Here is a 22,005-nt window from a genome sequence, read left to right as displayed (position 1 = left end):
TACTTACTCCTGACCCCCACACTTCCAATGCTTTGTTGTACATTACTTACTCCTGACCCCAGACTTCCAATGCCTTGTTGTACATTACTTACTCCTGACCCCACAATCCCAATGCTTTATTGTACATTACTTACTCCTGACCTCCACACTTCCAATGCTTTGTTGTACATTACTTACTCCTGACCCCACAATTCCAATGCTTTATTGTACATTACTTACTCCTGACCCCACACTTCCAATGCTTTGTTGTACATTACTTACTCCTGACCCCCACACTTCCAATGCTTTGTTGTACATTACTTACTCCTGACCCCAGACTTCCAATGCCTTGTTGTACATTACTTACTCCTGACCCCACAACCCCAATGCTTTATTGTACATTACTTACTCCTGACCTCCACACTTCCAATGCTTTGTTGCAAATGACATACTCCTGACCCCTGCACTTCCTTTCCTTTTGTTGTACATTACATACTCCTGAACTTCCCATGCTACATTGTACATTACATACTCATGACCCTCGCACTTAATGTGTTGCATTGTACATTATAAAATCCTGACCCCTTGTATGAGCTTGATAATAATAATAATGCTATTATTATTTCATACCTCTTTGTGAGCCATGCCCCCTTAAAAAAATTATAGGAAAATAATTATAAGTTAATCCCACAAATGCTTTTTTTTTTTTTTCTTTTTTTTTTCTTTTACCAATACTATTCCTTTTTGCTGGCTTTTGGAATTTAAAAATGCAGTAATTTAGAAATGTAGTATGAGGCTGCAGTTATACATTACACCGCACGATGGCGCCATATGACAACAATCATTTATATTTTAGCCATCACTTCCGCCAACCAAAGTGCAACCAAGAGACGTCGGAGCACGCTGAGCGTAGCGTGACAAGCAGAGTTGTGAAAGGGAGGTCATGTGATAGGTGTCAGGTGACTCGCTGGCGGAGACTGTTCAGGTATGGGAATTGCTGAGGTTGGAGGGGTCGCTATGTGTCATGGCGGTGATATGTTAGGTGCAGAGGGGATATCCCGTGTGTGTGTGGAGGAGGGGGCACTTTGTACACGCAGGGAGCTCTGCTATTCCAATGAAGGGTGAGGGGAGGTGTGGTTCAGTGAGTGCGCCCCCTCCCGGTGAGGATTGTAATGTCCTGTCATTCATCATGTTGCCCAGTACGGGTGTGGAGAGCACAGACTGTCCTCATCAGTAGTACTGGGACCTCCTATGAAGAGGGAGGACGCCTTGTCCTAAGGAATGAGCCCTGGGCACTCCTTCAATCTCCAGTCAGTGATGGAGATTTAGGTGGAGGATGACAGGGAGAGGGTCTTTGTGTGGCAGTCATGTCAGGGGTTTCCTGTAGCAGGAATATGGTAGAGCAGGGGTGTCCAGTCTGCGGCCCCAGAGAGTTACGGCCCGGACCTGTTTGGAGGAGCGCCGGGGATGCTGTGAAAGAACAGCCATGGTGGTGGACACAGACAAGCCTTGCCCATGCTCATCTGAAGGGATGCCAGGAATGCTGTGCAAGAACAGCCACAGCAGCCGGCAGACAAGCCCAGCCCATGCTTATCTGAAGGGATGCTATGAAAGAACAACATCCACGGCAGCTGACACAGACAAGCCTTGTCCATGCTCATCTGAAGGAATGACGGGGATGCTGTAGAACAACAGCCATAGTGGCTGACAGACAAGCCCAGTCCATGCTTATCTTAAGGGATGCTATGAAAGAACAACAGCCACGGCAGCCGACACAGACAAGAATGCTGGGGATGCTGTGAAAGAACAGTCATGGTGGCGAACACAGACAAGCCTTGCGCATGCTCATATGAAGTGATGCCAGGAATGCTGTGCAAGAACAGCCACAGCGGCAGGCAGACAAGCCCAGCCCATGCTCTTCTATCTGAAGGGATGCCAGGAATGCTGTGCAAGAACAGCCATGGCGGCTGACAGACAAGCCCAGTCCATGCTTATCTGAAAGGATGCCAGGAATGCTGTGCAAGGACAGCTACAGCAGCTGGTAGACAAGCCCAGCCCATGCTTATCTGAAGGGATGCTATGAAAGAACAACAGCCACGGCAGCTGACACAGACAAGTTTCGCCCATGCTCATCTAAAGGAATGGCGGGGATGCTGTGCAACGACAGCCATAGTGGCTGACAGACAAGCCCAGTCCATGATTATCTTAAGGGATGCTGTGAAAGAACAGCCACGGCAGCCAACACAGACAAGCCTTGCCCATGCTCATGTAAAGGAATGCTGGGGATGCTGTGAAAGAACAGCCATGGTGGCGGACACAAACAAACCTTGCCCATGCTCATATGAAGTGATGCCAGGAATGCTGTGCAAGAACAGCTACAGCAGCTGGCAGACAAGCCCAGCCCATGCTTTTTTGAAGGGATGCTATGAAAGAACAGCCACGGCAGCTGACACAGACAAGCCTTGCCCATGTGCATCTAAAGGAATGATGGGGATGCTGTGCAACAACAGCCATAGTGGCTGACAGACAAGCCCAGCCCATGCTCCTCTGAAGGAATGACGGGGATACTGTGCAAGGACAGCCATGGCAGCCAACACAGACAAGCCTTTCCCATGCTCATCTGAAGGGATGATGTGCGAACAAAGCAGCTGGAGCTTCCATGTTTGCAATAGCACGGCAGCAGGAAACGCAGGGGCGCCAGGTAAATAAATGCTGCATGGCCATATCTAGGGTGGGTGCTGGAATTATGCCTCCCCACACGGCACATACATAAGCTACATTTACACCGGCGGTTAGAGCTGGTGTGCCTTGTAGGGGCAGTTCCTCCTGCGGCTCTCAGCGGGTAGATGCAGCTGCCGGCCCTGTTCACTATGACGGTTTGCCAGTGGCTGCACCTATTTGCGGTCCCCACAGATAATCGCTGGCTATGAAGAGAGGTGCAGTCACTGGCAAACCATCGTTATAGTGAACAGGGCCGGCAGCCGAACCTACCTGATAATATTGATATCTGGGAGGGGGGAGATACAGCTCACCTCAGCCCCCCCTCCCCTACATCTGGCCATACAGCATTTATTTACCTGGTGAACAGGGCTGGACCTACCCACTGACAGCTGCAGGAGGAACTGCTCATCAGCTATCCTTATTTTATGTGTGGCCCAAGGCAATTCTCTTTCCTCCAATGTGGCCCAGGAAGGTCAAAAGATTGGACACCCCTGTAATAGTCAGAGATTCTTAGACTCCATTCACACCTTCACATTTTGTAAACGCATACAAAATCACATGTTTTTGTGCGTCTTTATGAAATGCAGTATAAAGAAATGTGACATTTGCAGTGCTGTTCGCTGGTAATGGTACCCCAAACATGACAAGCCGATGCATGTAGAAATGTGGGGTCTCATACATGTTTTATGTGTTCCCATTCATCTTTATGGAAATCACACCAAAGATGCAGCAAGTGGGACTAAACCTTGTATACTTGCCTCCTCTCTAAAGCTAGTCTTACATTGGTGCAGGATGCATGTAAATCGCATTGCAGAGGTAAGTTCCCTCGGTTAACATTATTATTAAAAAAAAAATGATGGCCCCATTAATCTGTCACCAGATACAACAACATTGTTTTCACACCAGTAATGTGCATTGTTTTTGGTGACCCTACCATTGAGATGAAATGAGGCTTCATCATTATAAAACATTATCAATCCCCCTGTTGTATTATGCACACTCAATATCCCCCATACACCTGTCTGTGTCATCGGTTCTTGGACCAGTTACACTTTAAAGCAGTGTTTCTCAACTCCAGTCCTCAGGGCCCCCTAACAGGCCAGATTTTAAGTATTACCTTGGGGAGATGCAGACTAGAATACTGCAATCACTGAGCAGCAAATGATATCACCTGGGATGTATTTCAGTTATCTTGCAAACCTGGCCTGTTAGTGGGCCCTGAGGACCAGAGTTGAGAACCACTGCTTTAAAGGAATGGAAATGAGAATTTCTAATATTTTGATGCCTATTGATTGGGAATTTGGGATACCCTGTATGTAGGCTGCTACTGACAAACTTTTCAGTTAAAGATACTAGTTTGTGCTTGTTTTTTAGCGCAAACATTAAAAATGGTGCTTCTCTGTCTGCAGAAGACTGAACCAAATGGAGCTGACTTGTGAAAAGTAGGCCAACTGTGCAGCTGTTGCTTATAGCTGGCCGTCAGGTTTAGCTTTCCAAAACAGTGTCTTGAAAAAGTTTTCATACACCTTGAATTTTTCCACATTATGTCATGTTACACCCAAAATCTTACCGTATATACTCGAGTATAAGTCGACCCGAATATAAGCCGAGGCCCCTAATTTTACCACAAAAAAGTGGGAAAACGTATTGACTCAAGTATAAGCCTAGGGTGGGAAATGCAGCAGCTACTGGACTCAACTGGAGTCTGGACCACCACGAGACACAAAACAGGGGCTGCGGGCATGGTACAGGAGATGGCACAGGTCATGGTATAGGCATGGCACAGATGATGGTATAGGCATGGCACAGATGATGGTACAGGCATGGCACAGATGGTATAGGCATGGCACAGATGGTATAGGCATGGCACAGATGGTATAGGCATGGCACAGATGATGGTATAGGCATGGCACAGATGATGGTATAGGCATGGCACAGATGGTACAGGCATGGCACAGATGATGGTATAGGCATGGTACAGGCATGGCACAGAAGATGCAGTGCTGCGGGCATGGTACAGGAGATGGCGCAGGTCATGGTATAGGCATGGCGCAGGTCATGGTATAGGCATGGCGCAGGTCATGGTATAGGCATGGCGCAGGTCATGGTATAGGCATGGCGCAGGTCATGGTATAGGCATGGCACAGATGGTATAGGCATGCCACAGGTCATGGTATAGGCATGGCACAGAAGATGCAGTGCTGCAGGCATGGTACAGGAGAATGTCCTGTACCATGCCCGCAGCACTGCATGAGGAAATGCAGGGGCTGCGGAGGAGTCTCACCTGTCGGTGAGGCGCCTTCGATTTAAAAATTGTGGCGCCAATACATCACTGTGAATGCGCCGCCGATGCTCGGGAAAGCCCATACACTTTCGGCTATTTCTGGGCATGCGCGGTGACACGGCGCCAGGCGGCACCATTTTTAAAAAGACAGTAACTCGAGTATAAGCCGAGGGGGGCTTTTTCAGAATGAAAAAACTTGCTGAAAAACTCGGCTTATTCTCGAGTATATACGGTAAATGTATTTTATTTGGATTTTTTTGTGATAGACCAGCACAAAATGGCACATACCGGTAATTGTGAAGTGGAAGGAAAATGGTTTTCAGATGTTTTACAAATATGTGAAAAGTGTGGCGTGCATTTGTATTCAGCCCCCCTGAGTCAATACTTTGTAGATCACTAGAATTACAGCTGCAAGTCTTTTTGGGTCGGTCTCTACCAGCTTTGCTCATCTAGTGAACAGCAATTTTCAAGTCTTGCCACAGATTCTCAATTGGTTTTAGGTCTGGACTTTGACTGGGCTATTCTTACACACAGATATATTTTGATTCTAAACCAGTGTTTTTCATCCTTTTTTCAGTCAAGGCACCCTTTGAAATTATAGACAATCTCAAGGCACCCTTTAAGATTAAGGCAACCCATTCTAAATTGGAAAAAAACTATTCTAATCGTTTTACATAATGCAGCAACATTCACTCATGTAGGACAATCAACGTTTGAGGTGATTTTTTTTTTTTTTTTTTTTCTTCCAAAGCAAATACATTTTTGCACACTTGTACTGACTAATATTCCAATGTTTCTCTTCTTCCTCAATTTCTCTCCATTAGTCAGCTAATGTCACCCCATTGCTGAGGCAGATGAGGGTCAAACAAGGATGCTGTGGAGGTGACAGACATCCTCATCAATGGATGACATCTTTGGTTGTTGGGATACCAGTGTCTAGAAGGTCGTAATGGTGCAAAATAAAAACCTATGGCTTTTTGTGTAACTAAAAGTAAGGCTTGATCCACCTGCTGGCTTGTATACAATTTTTGATCAATTTTTAGGCATTTTGCCAAGACGCCCCTGGTTATAAAGGGCTGTTCTAAACCATTCCACTGTAGCTCTGGCTGTATGTTTAGGGTCGTTGTCCTGCTGGAAGGTGAACCTCCGCCCAGTCTCAAGTCTTTTTTTGGACTAACCGGTTGCCCTGTATTTGGCTCCATCCATCTTCCCATCAACTCTGACCAGCTTCCCTGTCCCTGCTGAAGAAAAGCGTCCCCACCACATGATGCGACCACCATGTTTCACGGGGGGGATGGAGTGTTCAGGGTGATGTGCAGTGTTAGTTTTCCACCGCACAGCATTTTTGCTTTTAGGCCAAAAAGATGAAATTTTGGTCTCGTCTGACCAGAACACCTTCTTCCACATGTTTGCTGTGTCCCCCACATGGCTTCTCGCAAATGAGACCTCTTATGGCTTTCTTCTTGCCCCTCTTCCATAAAGGCCAGATTTGTGGAGTGCACGACAAATAGTTGCCCTGTGGACAGATTCTCCCACCTGAGCTGTGGATCTCTGCAGCTCCTCCAAAGTTACCATGGGCCTCTTGGCTGCTTCTCTGATTAATGCTCTTCTTGCCCTGCCAGTCAGTTTAAGTGGACAGCCATATTTGGTAGGTTTGCAGTTGTGCCATACTATTTCCATTTTCGGATGATGGATTGAACAGTGCTCCATGAGATGTTCAAAGCATGGGATATTTTTTTTTTTTTTTTTATAACCTAACCCTGCTTTAAACTTCTCCACAACTTTGTCCCTGACCAGTCTGATGTATTCCTTGGCCTTCATGATGTTGTTTGTTCTCTAACAAACCTCCTCAGGGCTTCACAGAACAGCTGTATTTATACTGAGATTAAATTACACACAGGAGGACTATTTACTAGTTAGGTGTCTTCTGAAGGCGATTTGTTCCACTAGATTTTAGTTAGGAGTATCAGAATAAAGGGGACTGAATACAAATGCATGCCACACTTTTCAGATATTTATTTGTAAAAAATGTTAAACCATTTATCATTTTCCTTCCAATTATCAATTATGTGCTACTTTGTGTTGGTCTATCACATAAAATCCCAATAAAATGCATTTACATTTTTGGTTGTAACCTGACAAAATGTGGAAAAATTCAAGGAGTAAAAATACTTTTTCCAGGCACTTTATATCAAATAATTTGGTTGCTCCAGTTCTTATAACCCGGCTCTGGTGTATTTTCTAATTTCTGGTGTAATACAAATACAATTTTTCAATCAAGGTAATAGTGAGCAAACTCTATATAAACATTTTTAAGTTATTTTCTGTTTTTGATTGCAGATTGGGAGCCATATGCTGTGGAGACAGCGCTAATCTTCACAAACATGAGACTAGTAATTCTTGATGACTATTCCCTGGCGAGTGAGTGGGCAGCAAAGTATATATGTAATCGTATCATCCAGTTCAATCCAGGACCAGACAGATACTTCACTATCGGATTACCAACAGGTTATACTCTTGTCAGTTTTATTTGTTTTAATGCTGTTTCTACAGTTTTAAGCCCCGTACACACGTACTGATCGTCGGCCGAACGATCGGCCGTCTTTTGTCCAGGGCTGTCATGTCTGTTGAAAACTGCAAAAGACTGCACACGAATTTTGTCGGCCAACAACAGCCGACAGCAGAAGTGATTTCATGTGATGGATAACTTTCCTTGTCTTTTTTCTTCTCTGAGCATGCCCAGTCTTGCAAATCTGCTGTCTGTCGGCTGAAATCTGTACTGACTGGCGAACAATCGGCCGTTCTGGTGACGGCCAACAAATATTTTAAAGTCTGCACGACAGATTCTGTTCAGCCGAAAATGCGCTGTCGGAAGCATCATACTAACAAGCCTACAATTGGCCGATCGGTCGGTGGCTGAATATTTACGGCCGACAATCGGTACGTGTGTACGGGGCTTAACTCTTTATGCTCGTCCCCATGTGCAGCAGCCTATGCTGCCCCTTTATCTGTGGTGAATCACTTTTCTGAGGGGGCGTTTGACAGGCAGTGAGGTGGCGATATGATGTCTAACCCTAAAAAGGCTGAACCACATAGCCACCACTGAAGGTGACATGCAATTAAATTTTTTTGCCATGGCTGTGAAGCAAAGCATCATTGGCAAGGCCTGTGTACACCCCATAGTGGCTGGGAAAAAAAAAAAAAAACATTGATTGTGCCGCAGTGCAGCTTACAGGGAGTGAGGAGGACTCTTTATTGACAGCAAGATCAGCTGGTATTCTCTGTACTTGCTAAAAATATTCTAAGGCTGGCCATACACTATACAATTTTCTTATTCAATTTCCTTTAGATTTACCTTAAACTATGTAGTGCAAGGGCCTGCCTGACTGCATACAAATTGAAAGTGTTTAGGTTTAACCCTATATTACATGGTTTTGGTAAATCTAAAGGAAAGTTGAACAAGAAAATTGTATAGTGTATGGCCAGCCTTAGCCTGAAACATATTGAGTGCAAACACCACATCCTAAGATTGGTAAGCTGCAATATATTACATTTTGTTCTTTTAACTTCTTCCAGCCCAAGGATGTCATATGACGTCCTGGACTTTGAGTGGGAATATCTGAATGATGCCTGCAGCTGCTGCATCATTCAGATATCTTTTGCAGCCGGCGGTTCCCTTCATCATAAGAACAATCCTAGCGGCAGTTCAGCTGCTTGATCGTTCTTACAGGGAGCGGGAGGGGGGAGGGCCTCCGGTGTTACTACTGGCTCGCCCGTGTCATCGGCGAGCCAGAAAAGGTCCCCGGCAGTCTCTATTGACTCTGAGGCCCGGTCTGGCAGTTGTAAATGCTGCCGATCTCGGCTAAAAGGGCTGAAGTGTTTTTTTTTTTCTCTGTCTTTCCTGCCTAGAGGAGAGATATGAGGACTTGTAGACCCCACATCTCTCCATAAAGAGAACCAGTCATGCCCTATTCCTATTATAAGGGATGTTTACATAACTCATCATTGTAAACATTAGATGGAGAGAGCAACAATTCTAGCCCAAGACCTCCTCTGTTACTCTAAACAGGTAACCTGTAAACATTGTTAGTGTCGCCTATGAAGATTTTTTAAGTACCGAAGTTTGGCGCCATTCCATGAGTGTGCGCAATTTTAAAGCGTGACATGTTGAGTATCAATTTATTCGACGTAACATCTTTCACATGATACAAAAAAAATTGGGCTAACTTTGGTGTTGTGTTTCCCCCCCCCCCCCCAAAAAAAAAAAAAAACATTTGAAAAATTGCTGCGCAAATACCGTGTGACAAGAAAAGTTGCAACAGCCGCTATTTTATTCCCTAGGGTCTCTGCTAAAAAAACATATGTTTGGGGGTTCTGAGTAATTTTCTAGCAAAAAAAATGATTTTTACATGTAGGAGAGGTGTGCCAAAATAGGCCCGGTATGGAAGTGGTTAAAGCGGAGTTCCAGCCACATAATCGACATAATAGATTTTGTGGCCATCCGCTTGCTTTTCTTCACCTGAAAAGGAATTGGATAGTTAGGATTTTTTATTTATTTTTTTTACTTACCTTGTAATTGTAGAAAGAAATACTCACCTATCTTCCACTTCCTCCCTCGGCCGCACGGCCCGGCCGTCACTTCCGGTTTGCAATGATTCCTGGGAGCTGAACGTCATCGCTCCCAGGAATCAATGCACCGGCCCCGCTCGTCACTTCCGGTGCGACACCGCATTCCCTGCTAAACAGCTTCTGGCCATGCCCAGAAGTTGTGGAGGAATGCGGCGCCACACCGGATGTGACGAGGGGGGCCGGTGAAGGCGCATTCTGGGAGAAGACACGGAAGAAGACGCAGAAGAGGATCGCGCTGGCTTCAGCTGCCCACAACAGAGATGGCAACGCTGGAGAAGAAATTTTTAAAAGTGAGTATTTCTTGCAGGTAAGTGCAAACCGGGACAGATCAGAGGCTAGCCATTGTGGAATGTACTAGCCCTGACTGTCCTGGGGGTATGTTCATTGAAATTTTTTTTTGTGGCTGGAACTCCGCTTTAAGAAGAAGGTAAAGCGAATGTAAATTGTTTGCTCCCTCTAGTGGCTAATTTACAAATCTCTAAAAAGACCAAGCCTGTGAAAATGTGAAATTGCATGAAAAGTTTACGCTGAAATAATATGTTCACTAAAAGTACATGATACTGTCGCTTAAGAGTATGGCATATTTTGCATATTTTATAATTTGTAAATGTGCTTAGTATTAAATAATAAGCACTTCAGTGTATTTGTGTTTCTTGTTATTCAGGTAACAATAAAATAAGACTTTTTTTTTTTTTTTTTTTTTTTTTTTTTTTAAACTTGGCTTCACTCAAACGGTTTCTGTGTTTTGTGATGCAGTAGGTATGGGTTAGTCTTTTATTGCTGTCTGTGTCCCTACAGGGGAGATTGCCCCCACAATTCCTGCTCTAGTAAATAAGTGGATGGACAGGAAGGGATGAAAGCATCATTTTTGTAGAATGGTAAAAGGTTCAAACCTTTTCCAGAGAGGTGTTTTTAAAGCAGACATTGCAGTATAGTACAGGGTTTGCTCAAATCGCCTGGGCCTCCCTCCCCTTCACAAATGTCATACTGTTAGTAGGGGTAAAACATTTCTGTGTAAGTATAGCTTCATACTTGCCTTACCTCTGTCTTCCACATCACTGGGCATAACGTGTCACCATCTTTTCAGGAAGGCACAGCAGATGAAATTCCACAAGACGGCACAGCAGTCTGTTGCAAGAGTATCTTCTCGCAAGATTTCTCTTGCTCTGTATTTCGCAGGATTTAGTGGAAGGCATTATGACTTCATCCTTGCCTAGCTCCTGTGGCAGAAAACGGGGGAAAAGAATAAACACAAACTTTTTTTTTTTTTTATGGATACATCTATACTTTCTAATAAGTTGTTTATGAAGGGGTAGGGGGCCTGCACAAAGTAAAGTGGACTCTGGTTCCCCTCAGACTTTGCTCTGTGTTCTGTATTAGTGCCGGTTCACACTTCCACGTGTGCGGCGATCGCATGTAATATCGGAGCCCACTTCTCCTTCATTACATGCGATCGGATGTGCAGTGCGAATTCAGCCATACACTTTGTATGGCTAAATTCGCACTGCACCTGCACCAAACACGCACATGAGGCATGTTTTCAGCCGCATCAGGATCGGACCGCGCAGTGGTTCACACTTGTGCGATCCGATCCTGTGCGAACTGTCAAATCTCACTGCGATATTCGATCAAACTGGGGGTGTCGTTAACATTTCATTGACACCCCCAGCGTATCGCATATGGCAGTGTGAACTGCCAGATGTGCGTTTGCGATGCGGGAACAGGCTGCGAATTCGCAGCCTTCCCGCATCGCACAAGTGTGACCCGGCACTTACACTGTTATGTTTGTCCATGCCAGTGTAATAACACACATTGGAGTACTGTTTGCATATGAGTCTGGATTGGCTGATATACTACACCATACTGTTACTGCATTCTAGATCGGCCATTTGTTGATAGATGATGTTTGTGAAATAAGGTATAATCCTGTATTACAATAAAATGAGGTATGTGTCTCTACAAGAAAATGTAAAGTTTTTTATTCAGGATTTCAAACACCACGTGCATGTTTTAATATGTTTTTTACATGGATTCATTTTTATAGACTGTGCATATTTTTCTACAGGCAGCACACCATTGGGATGTTACAAAAAACTTATTGAGTACCACAAAAATGGGGATTTATCCTTTAAATATGTAAAGACTTTTAATATGGATGAATATGTAGGTAAGTTGACTGCATGAACAGTACAAATTGTTTTCTTTTTTTTTCTACCTGGTGGTTTGACCTCTGTACTTCTCTCCAGTTAAATTACTGTATCTGGATGCATAAAGACTACTGGCAGTAGACAGGGGAGATCGGGTCAAAAAATATGTCCAAAATTTAATTATTAGTTACTGAGTAGTGTGCTATGGTGACGATCTAATATGAAATCCTTTAAACATAACAAGGAGCAACATTATGGCTTACTGTAGGTTTTTCATAGTTCTGTTTTTTATAATGTAGATAAATAAAAGGAGAATAAATACACAGCTTTGAGTACAGGTATAACATGCTGTATACTTAAATAAAAAAGTGGGGTCTTCTCTTTATCAAAGTGTGTTTAGTTATGTCAGCCAATCAGAATAAAATATTCCACAGCCCAATAATAATATGAAACTATTACAGCCAAATACCAGCTATTTTTAAAGCTGGTGTTCTTCCTGTGTTTTTTTTTGTTTTTTTTTTTAAATAGACGGTTTTTACATAATTTTTTTTTTTTAACCAAAGTGTGTTTCTGCGCTGAAGTGTTTTTGAGTTATCAAAGAGCTGAGCCGATATATCACCGTCAGGTGTGAAAACCTACAGTATATATACACTGGTCAAAAAAATTAAAGGAACACTTTGAAAATACATCAGATCCCAATGGGGAAAAATCTCATGCTGAATATCTATACTTATATGGACTGGGTAATGTGTTAGGAACGAAAGGATGCCACATCATTTAATGGAAATGACAATTATCAACCTACAGAGGGCTGAATTCAAAGCCCCGAAAATCATAGTGAAAAATGATGCAGCAGGCTAGTCTATTTTGCTGAAATTTCATTGCAACAACTCAGAATAATAAATTGTATGGCCCCCTTATGCTTGTATGGATGCCTGACAATGTCAGGGCATGCTCCTAATGAGATGACTGATGGTGTCCTGGGGCATTTCCTTCCAGATCTGGACCAGGGCATTACTGAATAGATTGAGATGTATTCTGGCGGCGTCTGATGGACCGAAACCTAATGTCCCAGAGGTGTTTTATTGGATTTAGGTCAGGCAATTGTGGGGGCCATTTATTGGTATCAATTCCTTCATCCTCCAAGACCTGACTGCATACTCTTGCCCCATGGAGCCGGGCATTGTCGCGCACCAGGAGGAACCCAGAACCCACTGCGTAAGGTCTGACAGTGGGTCCAAGGATTTCATCCTGATACCTAATGGCAGTCAGAGTGCCGTTGTCTAGACTGTAGAGGTCTGTGTGCCCCTCCATGGATATGCCTCCCCAGACCATCACTGACCCAATGTTACAGGCAGCATAACGTTCTCCACGGCTTCTCCAGACCCTTTCACATCTGTCTCATGTGCTTAGCGTGTACCTGCTCTCATCTGTGCAAAGCACAGGGCGCCAGTGGCAGACTTGCACAGGGCGCCAGTGGCAGACCTGCCAATTCTGGTGTTTAATGGCAAATGCCAATCGAGCTCCACGGTGCTGAGCAGTGAGCACAGGGCCCACTAGAGGACATCGGGTCCATAGTCCACCCTCCATGAAGTCTGTTTCTGATTTTGGTCAGAGACATTCACACCAGTGGCCTGCTGGAGGTCATTTTTAGGGCTCTGGTAGTGCTCATCCTGTTCCTCCTTGCACAAAGGAGCAGATACCAGTCCTGCTGAAGGGTTAAGGACGTTCTATGGCCCTGTCCTGCTCTCCTAGAGTAACTGCCTGTCTCTCGGAATCTCCTCCATGCTCTTCAGATGTTGGACTGCCTTTGCAACCTCTATAGGGTTCAGGTATCGCTTCATGCTACCAGTAGTGACACTGACCCTAGCCAAGTGCTAAACTAGTAGAAAAACAGAAAAGATGAGTAGGGATAAAAATGTTAGTGACCTCCACCTGTAAAACCATTCTTTTTTTTTTTTTTCCTTTTTTTGAGGTCGTCTCATTGTTGCCTATCTAGTGCACCTGTTAATTTAATTAACACCAAAGCAGCTGAAACTGATTACCCTCTGCTACTTAACGGACCAGATCAAAATCCCAGGAGTTTAATTGACTTGATGCTATACTCTGATTAAAAAGTGTCCCTTTAATTTTTTTGAGACACAGCTCTTACGGTGAAGAAACCTTTTTGTATTTGGAGACTAAATCGGTTTTCCTCTAGACGTACAGAGTGCCCCCTTGTCCTCTGTGATGACCTTAAAGTGAATTACTAAACACCAAGTTCACTATATGGACCCCTTATGTATTTATACATGTTGATCATTTCCCCCCTAATGTCCTCTTCTCCAGGGAATAAATTCAGTTCCTCTAATCTTTTCTCATAGCTGAGCTCCTCCATGCCTCTTATCAGTTTGGTTGCCCTTCTCTGCACTTTCTCCAGTTCCCCGATTATCCTTTTTAAGAACTGGTGCCCAAAACTGAACTGCATATTCCACATGACTCTCACTAATTTGTACAGGGGCAAATTTCTCTCTTTCTCTCTTTCTCTCTTTCTCTCTTTCTCTCTTTCTCTCTCGACATCCTGTAAGGAAGTTAAAAAGGAAAGACTTCATAATTTTTTTCGATAACAGCTCTTGAAGAGACTTGCTTTAGACAACTTCCTTGCACTAAAACTACTTCACAGGCCTATCAATGGCTGTCCCAGCCTACTGGGGCTCTGCCTGACAAATACAAACTAGTGTGGGAAAAAGATTTAAACCGCACCTTTACTGAAAAACAGTGGGAAAAGGCGTGCGTTTTTACTCATAAGTGCTCCTTAAGCACGAGAGTTCAAGAAACTTCTTTTAAAATCCTGACACAATGGTATATTACCCCGGTACAACTTAGAATCTGGTCCACGCAGGTCTCAGATAGATGTTGGAGATGCCTGAGAGGTAGAGGAACATTTTTGCACTTATGGTGGTCATGTCCTGCCATTCAATCATTCTGGAGTGAGATCATACATCTCATAAAATATATCACCAACACCAAATTATCCTTAGATGCTGCTTGTTGTCTTTTACACTTGCATAATTTAACTTATAAGAAGTATAAGCAATCTCTAGCTAGGCACTTACTCAATGCTGCAAAGGCAGTCATCCCTCTACACTGGAATACTCAATCCAGACCTACTACAAAGGAATGGACCGAAAAAGTTAAAACTTTCTATGAGATGGAGGAGATTCTCGCTATTAAGAAGGAAAATGATTCAGCTTTTCACAGAACTTGGCGACCCTGGTGTGAATTTATACTTTCTGACACTTTTACCAGATTCTTTGACCATTAGATTCGAGTGGTATTAGTGCTTGTCTGTCCTCAGCAATCCGAATCCCACAGATTTGGACGATATGTATACTAAGCCTGTTTTTGTAATCAAAATGCTCAACTGTAACTCTCCCACACATTACCTTGTCCCTATCCCACCTACCCTTCTCTGTTTCCTTTCTCCTTCTTCCTTCTCACACCTTTTTTTCTCTTCTTTTCTTCTTTCTCTTTCTTTCCTTCTATTATACGGCTTAGCCGTTGCTGTGGGCTTGCCCCCAGCGTTCAATTGCTTTATGTTTATTGCCTTCAGGGATCAGGCCACAGCAGTTAGCTATATTTTATATCTTGATATGTAACATTTTTGTGGCCTTGATTCCTTCCTTGTATTTTATATATGATACTCACTTATATCAATGCATTTCAAACTGTACTATTGTTGTTAATGCTTTTGTTTGTATTCGATTTTCTTGCAATAAAGCTTTTTATTGGAAAAAAAAAAAAAGAAGTTATTCCACTGCAAAGCTTGGTGTCATCTGCAAAGACTGAAATGGTACTTTTATTTCCAGACCCTATATCATTTTATAAAGATATTAAAAGGAAAGATTCCCAGCACTGAAATAGTGCACTTTTGGTTACTCTGCCAGAAATGAGATCCTGAAAATGTGTCGATATACAATCAGTGAATTGAATAGTCCATAAGGTTCAATATGGAAATACGTCCATGTGCCAATAGCAATGAAAGCATATAGTGGAATGAAGGTGGATCTAATTCTTCTCAAGATGACATATCCTACCGTGTGGCAAACCACGTGAATTGTTAACCACTTGCCTACTGGGCACTTAAACCCCCCTCCTGCCCAGGCCAATTTTCCGCTTTCAGCGCTGTTGCGTTTTGAATGACAATTGCGCGGTCATGCAACACTGTACACAAATGACATTTTTATCATTTTTTTTTCAAACAAATAGTGCTTTCTTTTGGTGGTATTTAATCACTACTGGGGTTTTTATTTTTTGCTGATCAAACAAAAAAAGACCGAAAATTTTGAAAAAAAAAAAAAAAAAAAAACTGTTTTTATAGTTTGTTATAAAATTTTGCAAACAGGTAATTTTTCTCCTTCATTGATGTTCGCTGAGGAGGCGGCACTGGTAGGCTGCACTGATGGGCACTGGTAGGCTGCACTGATGGGCACTGGTAGGCTGCACTGGTGGGCGGCACTGGTAGGTGGCGCTTATGGGCACTAATAGGTGGCACTGGTAGGGGACACTTAGGATGGGGCACTGATAGGTGGCACTGGTGAGCACTTATAGGTGGCACTGGTAGGTGGTGCTAGTGGGCACTGGTAGGTGGCACTGGGGGCACAAATTATCCCTCTCCTCTTCAGGACCGATGTCCCTCTGACAGCAGCCGGCGATCGTTGTTTTTTTCTCCTCACACTGACAGTGTGAGGAGAAAAAAAACGCTGATCGCCGGCTGCTGTTTACTTTACATGATCAGCTGTCATTGGCTGACAGCTGATCACGTAGTAAGGGGTCAGGATCCCCCCGATCTCTGATATGCGATCAGGCGAGTCTCATGGACTCGCTGATCACAGAGCGAGCCGGGCGCGCTCCGCAGAGGGCGTGCAGGACGCTCGTTGCCGAAAGGACGTCATTGTACGCCCTCCCAGCAATTCAGATCCGCGCTGTAGCCGTCATTCGGCTATAGCGCGGACGCCAAGTAGTTAAGGAATTCCACCATACACACATGCCCTCCACCCTGATCAAGCCTTAACAGATTGTTGTGATCCCCAATTACAGAGATCAAACACACATGAGAAATAATAGACTCCTCCGTGTGTCTCTAAATGGGATCAGTATGGTCCACTGGGTTTCAACATATGATATTCCCCAATGCCAACGCCACAACTTCAGATCCAACAGCCGCCATAGAGGAAAAAGAACATAGGCTGCACATAGCGTCAATACTACCAGTACATGTTTAAATGTTAAAAACACCACAAGGTACTTGCATGATTCGGGTCAATAAATAGCATTCAAACTGCATAGAGCCTCTTTGACAGCCGACATCAGCAGGCGTGAAAGATGTCACATGTACGACGGGAGGCAGATTTAGGAGCCCTTCCAATCCCCTGAGGACTGTTCCAAGATGTAGGAGGCTATTTTTCGGTCCTCCTGTGACGTTATAGCACTAGAGAATTCATTCAAAGTTTATGTGCAGATGGTAGTATACCCCAGTGAGAATTGCAAAATACCTCCCTACGTACCCAAGGTTGTGTTTGCGAAGCCCATCTTGGAGTTAACAAAACATGAACGTATCTTGGCAACACACATTTTATGGCTACTAAACAAACCATTGCAAAGGCATGGAAAACGCCTTTACTCTCTTTTGAGGAGGTGACGCAACGGGCGCATGGTACGTTGATGAATGAGAAGCTTACGGCGATACTCGCGGACACTAGGGACAAATTTCCTAAGATTTGGCAACTTTGGTTGGACCAGTTTCCAGCGACGAGCCCGCCTTCCTGCTTTTTTGGACTTAAAGGAAATTTTGTTGAGCCCACTGGTGGCGGCCTTGGATTCCCTGGGGTGGGGCTTCTTTTATCTTTCATAACTATCTTCTTCTTGGTCTTCTACTCTTGCACTTCTTTTTCTCTTCTTTCCTTTTTTCTGTTTCTTCTTCTTTTACTTCTTATTTTTGGTTATGTGGAGTTTTCTCAATCATTTTTATATAGATATATTTTTTTATTCCCCTTTTTTTTTTGGTCTTTGAGAGGATTCTTGCACTTTGACCTATATTCGTATATGGAATAATTTCCGGTATTGTATGATATTGGCTACATGATGATCTCTGGAATATTGTTTGCCTAGCATATCTTGTAGGTTTTGATCATTAAAAGCTATACGATTTTTTTTTTTTTTTTTACCCCATAGACTGTAAAGGTACCGAGGCATCCTCACCTGGTTACCTTTCGTCTCTGTTTGAAGCTACTAGCTACACCATATAATAGGCCTACTTGTCTTTAGTATGTATGTAATCCTCCTCAAATTACTGCCTGCCACTGGCCTTGGCATCGGTTCACTGTTTTGTGAGTTTGTCTTTATTCAATAAAAATATTGTGAAAGATGTCACACTTTGGTGCCACCCCGTGGGATATATCATTATCTTGAGAAGAGTTAGATACATCTTCGTTCCACTACAGTGCCTTAAAGTATTCATACCCCTTTAAAATTTTCCACATTTTGTCATGTTACACCCAAAAACGTATTTTATTGGGATTTATGTGATAGACCAACACAAAGTGGCACATACTGTATATGCTTTCATTGCTATTGGCACATGGATTTATTTCCATATTGAACCTTATGGACTTTTCAATTCACTGATGTGTATATTGATATATTCTCAGTAATTCATTTTTTGCATCGTAACCAGAAGCGCACCGTTTATGTGTGTGTATATGTACAGTGGGGAAAATAATTATTTGATCCCCTGCAGAGTTTGTAAGTTTGCCCACTTACAAAGAAATAAAGGGTCTGTAATCTTTTCATTATATGTGTATTTTATTTAAATGATAGAGACAGAATATCAACCAAAAACACATAATAAAAATAGTACAAATTAAGTTGCAGTTCAGTGAGTAAAAAAAGTATTTGATCTCCAAGCAAAACATGACTTAGTATTTGGTAGAGTATCCCTTGCTGGCAAGCACAGGAGTAAAATTTTATATTTGAACAAGTTTGCACAAATCTCAGGAGAGATTTTGGTCCATTCTTTTTTTACAGATCTTCTCTAAATCCTTAAAGTTCCTTGGCTGTCACTTGGCAACTTGAAGTTTTAGCTCCCTCCATACATTTTCTATAGGATTAAGGTCTGGAGACTGACTAGGCCACTCCATGACCTTAATGTCGTCCTTCTTGAGCCACTCCTTTGTTGCCTCAGCGGTATGTTTTGGGTCATTGTATATGTATGGGTGTGATCACCTGAAGAAGTCAAGTGAGCGATCGTGATGTAACGCGTAGGGCATAGCACCGGAAGTGACGTTACGGGACACGGAAGCAAGTCCCGCAGCATATTTGCAAACAGATAAGAACGTCAGTTTTAAATGTGAGTTATTACGATTTTTTTACTGAATAAATTTGGATTGAAAAATACTACACTATATTGGCCCCTTATTTTGAGATCCGAGGCACCCCCAGAGAGCCCCCAACCTGATCCAGATAAGGAGGAGTATACCATCATCCCATATACCCCACCATACACACCCAAAGAAGGAAAGGAGGAGAGATTGGATCTTTTATAGATCTAAAGGCGCATTACCTGAAAGTTTGAGGTGAGCATGTAGCACACCCATAGGTGAAGAGCACCAAAGAACACCTTTTAATCAAATGGTGTAAAGGTGGACGAAATATCACTGACACCTGGAAGAGGAAGATCAGCGTTTCCTTCGTTGTTTTGGGACACTTGAGCACTTTATAATATAATCTGGCACCTTATCCTAGGTTGTGAAATACACTAAAAGAATACCTTGGTTTATATTTGCACTGAACACTTTATTGGCGCATTTATATATATATATATATATATATATATATATATATATATATATATATATATATATATATATATATATATATATATATTTGTGGAATCTATTATGAACACAATATCACCATAAGCACCTTATTATATAGATCAGTTTATTTATACACATTTTTATATATTTATTGATTTATCCTGTTTGAATACATTTTTTTATCACTATCAATAGTTATAGTTTGTTTATTTACTCTGACACAACACATTGAATATTATCCATTGCACAAATATTTTTTTTAATACTCCTTGCACAATAATTTATCAACATAATTATTTTATTAGAATTATCACCACTGAGGTAATTGTACACTACATAGATATCCTTAGGAGCGGGGTATCGCCAACTACAAGAAACGTCTTACCTCTGTGCTTGCCAACAAGGGTTTCTCTATCTAGTACGAAGTCCTGTTTTGCTTGGGCATCAAATACTTATTTTACTCACTGACCTGCAACTTAATTTATACCATTTGTTTTATGTGTGTTTTCTGGATTTTTGGTTGATATTCTGTCTATCATTTTAAAATCAACCCATGATAAAAAAATTATAGACCCTTCATTTCTTTGTAAGTGGGCAAACTTACAAAATCTGCAGGGGATCAAATAATTTCCCCACTGTAAGTATTTATGTAGTTTAAAGCATTGTGTGTTTTTACATGTCGCCAGCATATTTACCTAAATCTGCCTTGTTTCAGGCTCCTGAGTGAAAACAGCATAAGCCATGTAGACTTTGCACAGTGCCTGGCATGCTTAAGAAGATGCCATGCTAATGGGAAGGGAGAGCAAATGGAAGACCTAAACACTGTGCTGCCCCTCCCTTCATTGGCCAGTCACAAGTTGGGTGGAGAAGTGACTAAAGAAGCAGAAATTTACCAGCCTTTTTTTTTTTTTCCTATGCTCAGATGGGTGATTAACATTACCATGATTACAGAAAATAGGTGTTATATTGTGCACACATAGGATGCCTCAAGTTAAAACATTTAACCTGAACCTTATAGTTAATGTAAGTCTACTTCTAAACCCCCTCTTAACCAGAAAACTGACCCAAACTGTTCTGATTCCTAGCCTATAAAGTGGATCTTTCAGTGTAGCAGTTTGTGAACTGCCATTGTGTTGTATTTGCATTTAAAGTATATCTGAAGCCAGAACTTTTTTACATTGATGAGGTGATAGAACCCTGTCAGGGATCCCCGTTGACCCTCTTTTTATGTCCGCGTTACCATTATCACTAGGACAGAAAGTTAAGGGACATAAAAACATGCAGGTTGCTGATCTATACATCTAATATAATCCAAATTGGGGATTTGTTATAGGACTTCCCAGGGACCACCCAGAGAGCTATCATTCATACATGTGGAACAACTTCTTCAAACATATTGATATTGACCCTAACAATGCACACATCCTGGATGGGAATGCAGAGGATTTGCAGGCTGAATGTGATGAGCTTGAGAGGAAGATCAAAGAAGCTGGTGGCATTGAGCTGTTTGTTGGAGGTATTTCATGAAACAGTGTTATCATTATTGTCTTTAAACATATCTTTTTCAGCGTTTTTAAGGGTCCTTTCACACGGCCGCTCCGTGTGTCCGCAAATCATCCCATCCGTTTGCGGACATAATGTAAGTGAATGGCACTGCGGATGTCAGCGGAATACCATCCGCTGACATCTGATTTTCCTCCTTTCAGTTCTGTTCCATTTTTTCGAATGGAACAGAACCCTATTTTTTCTTCCGTGTAAAAAACGGAAAGGAAGGAAAATCGGATGTCAGCGGTGTCATCCGCTGACATCCGCAGTGCCATATACTTACATTATGTCCGCATATCATCCGCAAACGGATGGGATGATATGCGGGCACACGGAGCGGATGACACAAATGTCATCCGCTCCGTGAAAAAAAAAAAAAAGTCCCGCAGCGGACTTAAGCAGCGGAGCGGTCGTGTGAAAGGACCCTTATGGTTGCACTTGAGGGGTGCATGTTTTTGCAACCTAATTACATAATATTTACTTATGTGCTTGCAACTTCTAAGATTTATATCTTTTCTATTACGACTTGTATCTGCAGTTTTCTTTAACATTGATTTTGTGGCAAGAACAAAAGCATAATCTACCCTGCAAACGCTGCTTTTACAACGTAGATCCTGTGAGCTGAACTGGACAAAGTTTCCACTTACAAACAAGGTTTGGTCTTACTCGGGCTTTGTATTTGGAGATTATCCATACACCACAGCGACATAATTTCCACTACTCCTTCCCACCACCCCCATCTTAAACCCTATCTAAATGCCCTTTTTTAATTAGAAGTGCAACAGCCCCCCTCCCCATCACCACCAAAAAAATGAAAAGTTAACAGCTACAAATCCTGTAGCTG

At 42.6% G+C, this 22,005-nt stretch overlaps 1 protein-coding gene across 2 annotated transcripts in view; it reads left to right on the top strand.

The window, feature by feature from the left end:
- The first annotated feature begins 851 nt into the window (after positions 1-851).
- GNPDA2 (glucosamine-6-phosphate deaminase 2) overlaps positions 852-22,005 on the top strand; it is a 35,547-nt gene continuing 14,393 nt past the window's right edge. The window contains exons 1-4 of one of the 2 annotated variants that reach the window (XM_082244198.1): positions 852-964; positions 7,325-7,492; positions 11,679-11,780; positions 20,950-21,132. In XM_082244198.1, coding sequence (XP_082100324.1) covers positions 7,369-7,492; positions 11,679-11,780; positions 20,950-21,132 — 409 coding nt within the window. In that variant the 5' untranslated portion in view covers positions 852-964; positions 7,325-7,368. Of the gene's footprint in view, positions 965-7,324; positions 7,504-11,678; positions 11,781-20,949; positions 21,133-22,005 lie in introns of those variants that run through there. The other variant, XM_082244199.1, reaches the window with a different exon arrangement.

Source organism: Pelophylax lessonae, assembly GCF_965119305.1.
Source record: "Pelophylax lessonae genome assembly, chromosome: 1".
Taxonomy (NCBI): domain Eukaryota; kingdom Metazoa; phylum Chordata; class Amphibia; order Anura; family Ranidae; genus Pelophylax; species Pelophylax lessonae.
Note: the sequence above shows the minus strand (reverse complement) of the source record. Positions and strands in the feature narration are given on the sequence as shown.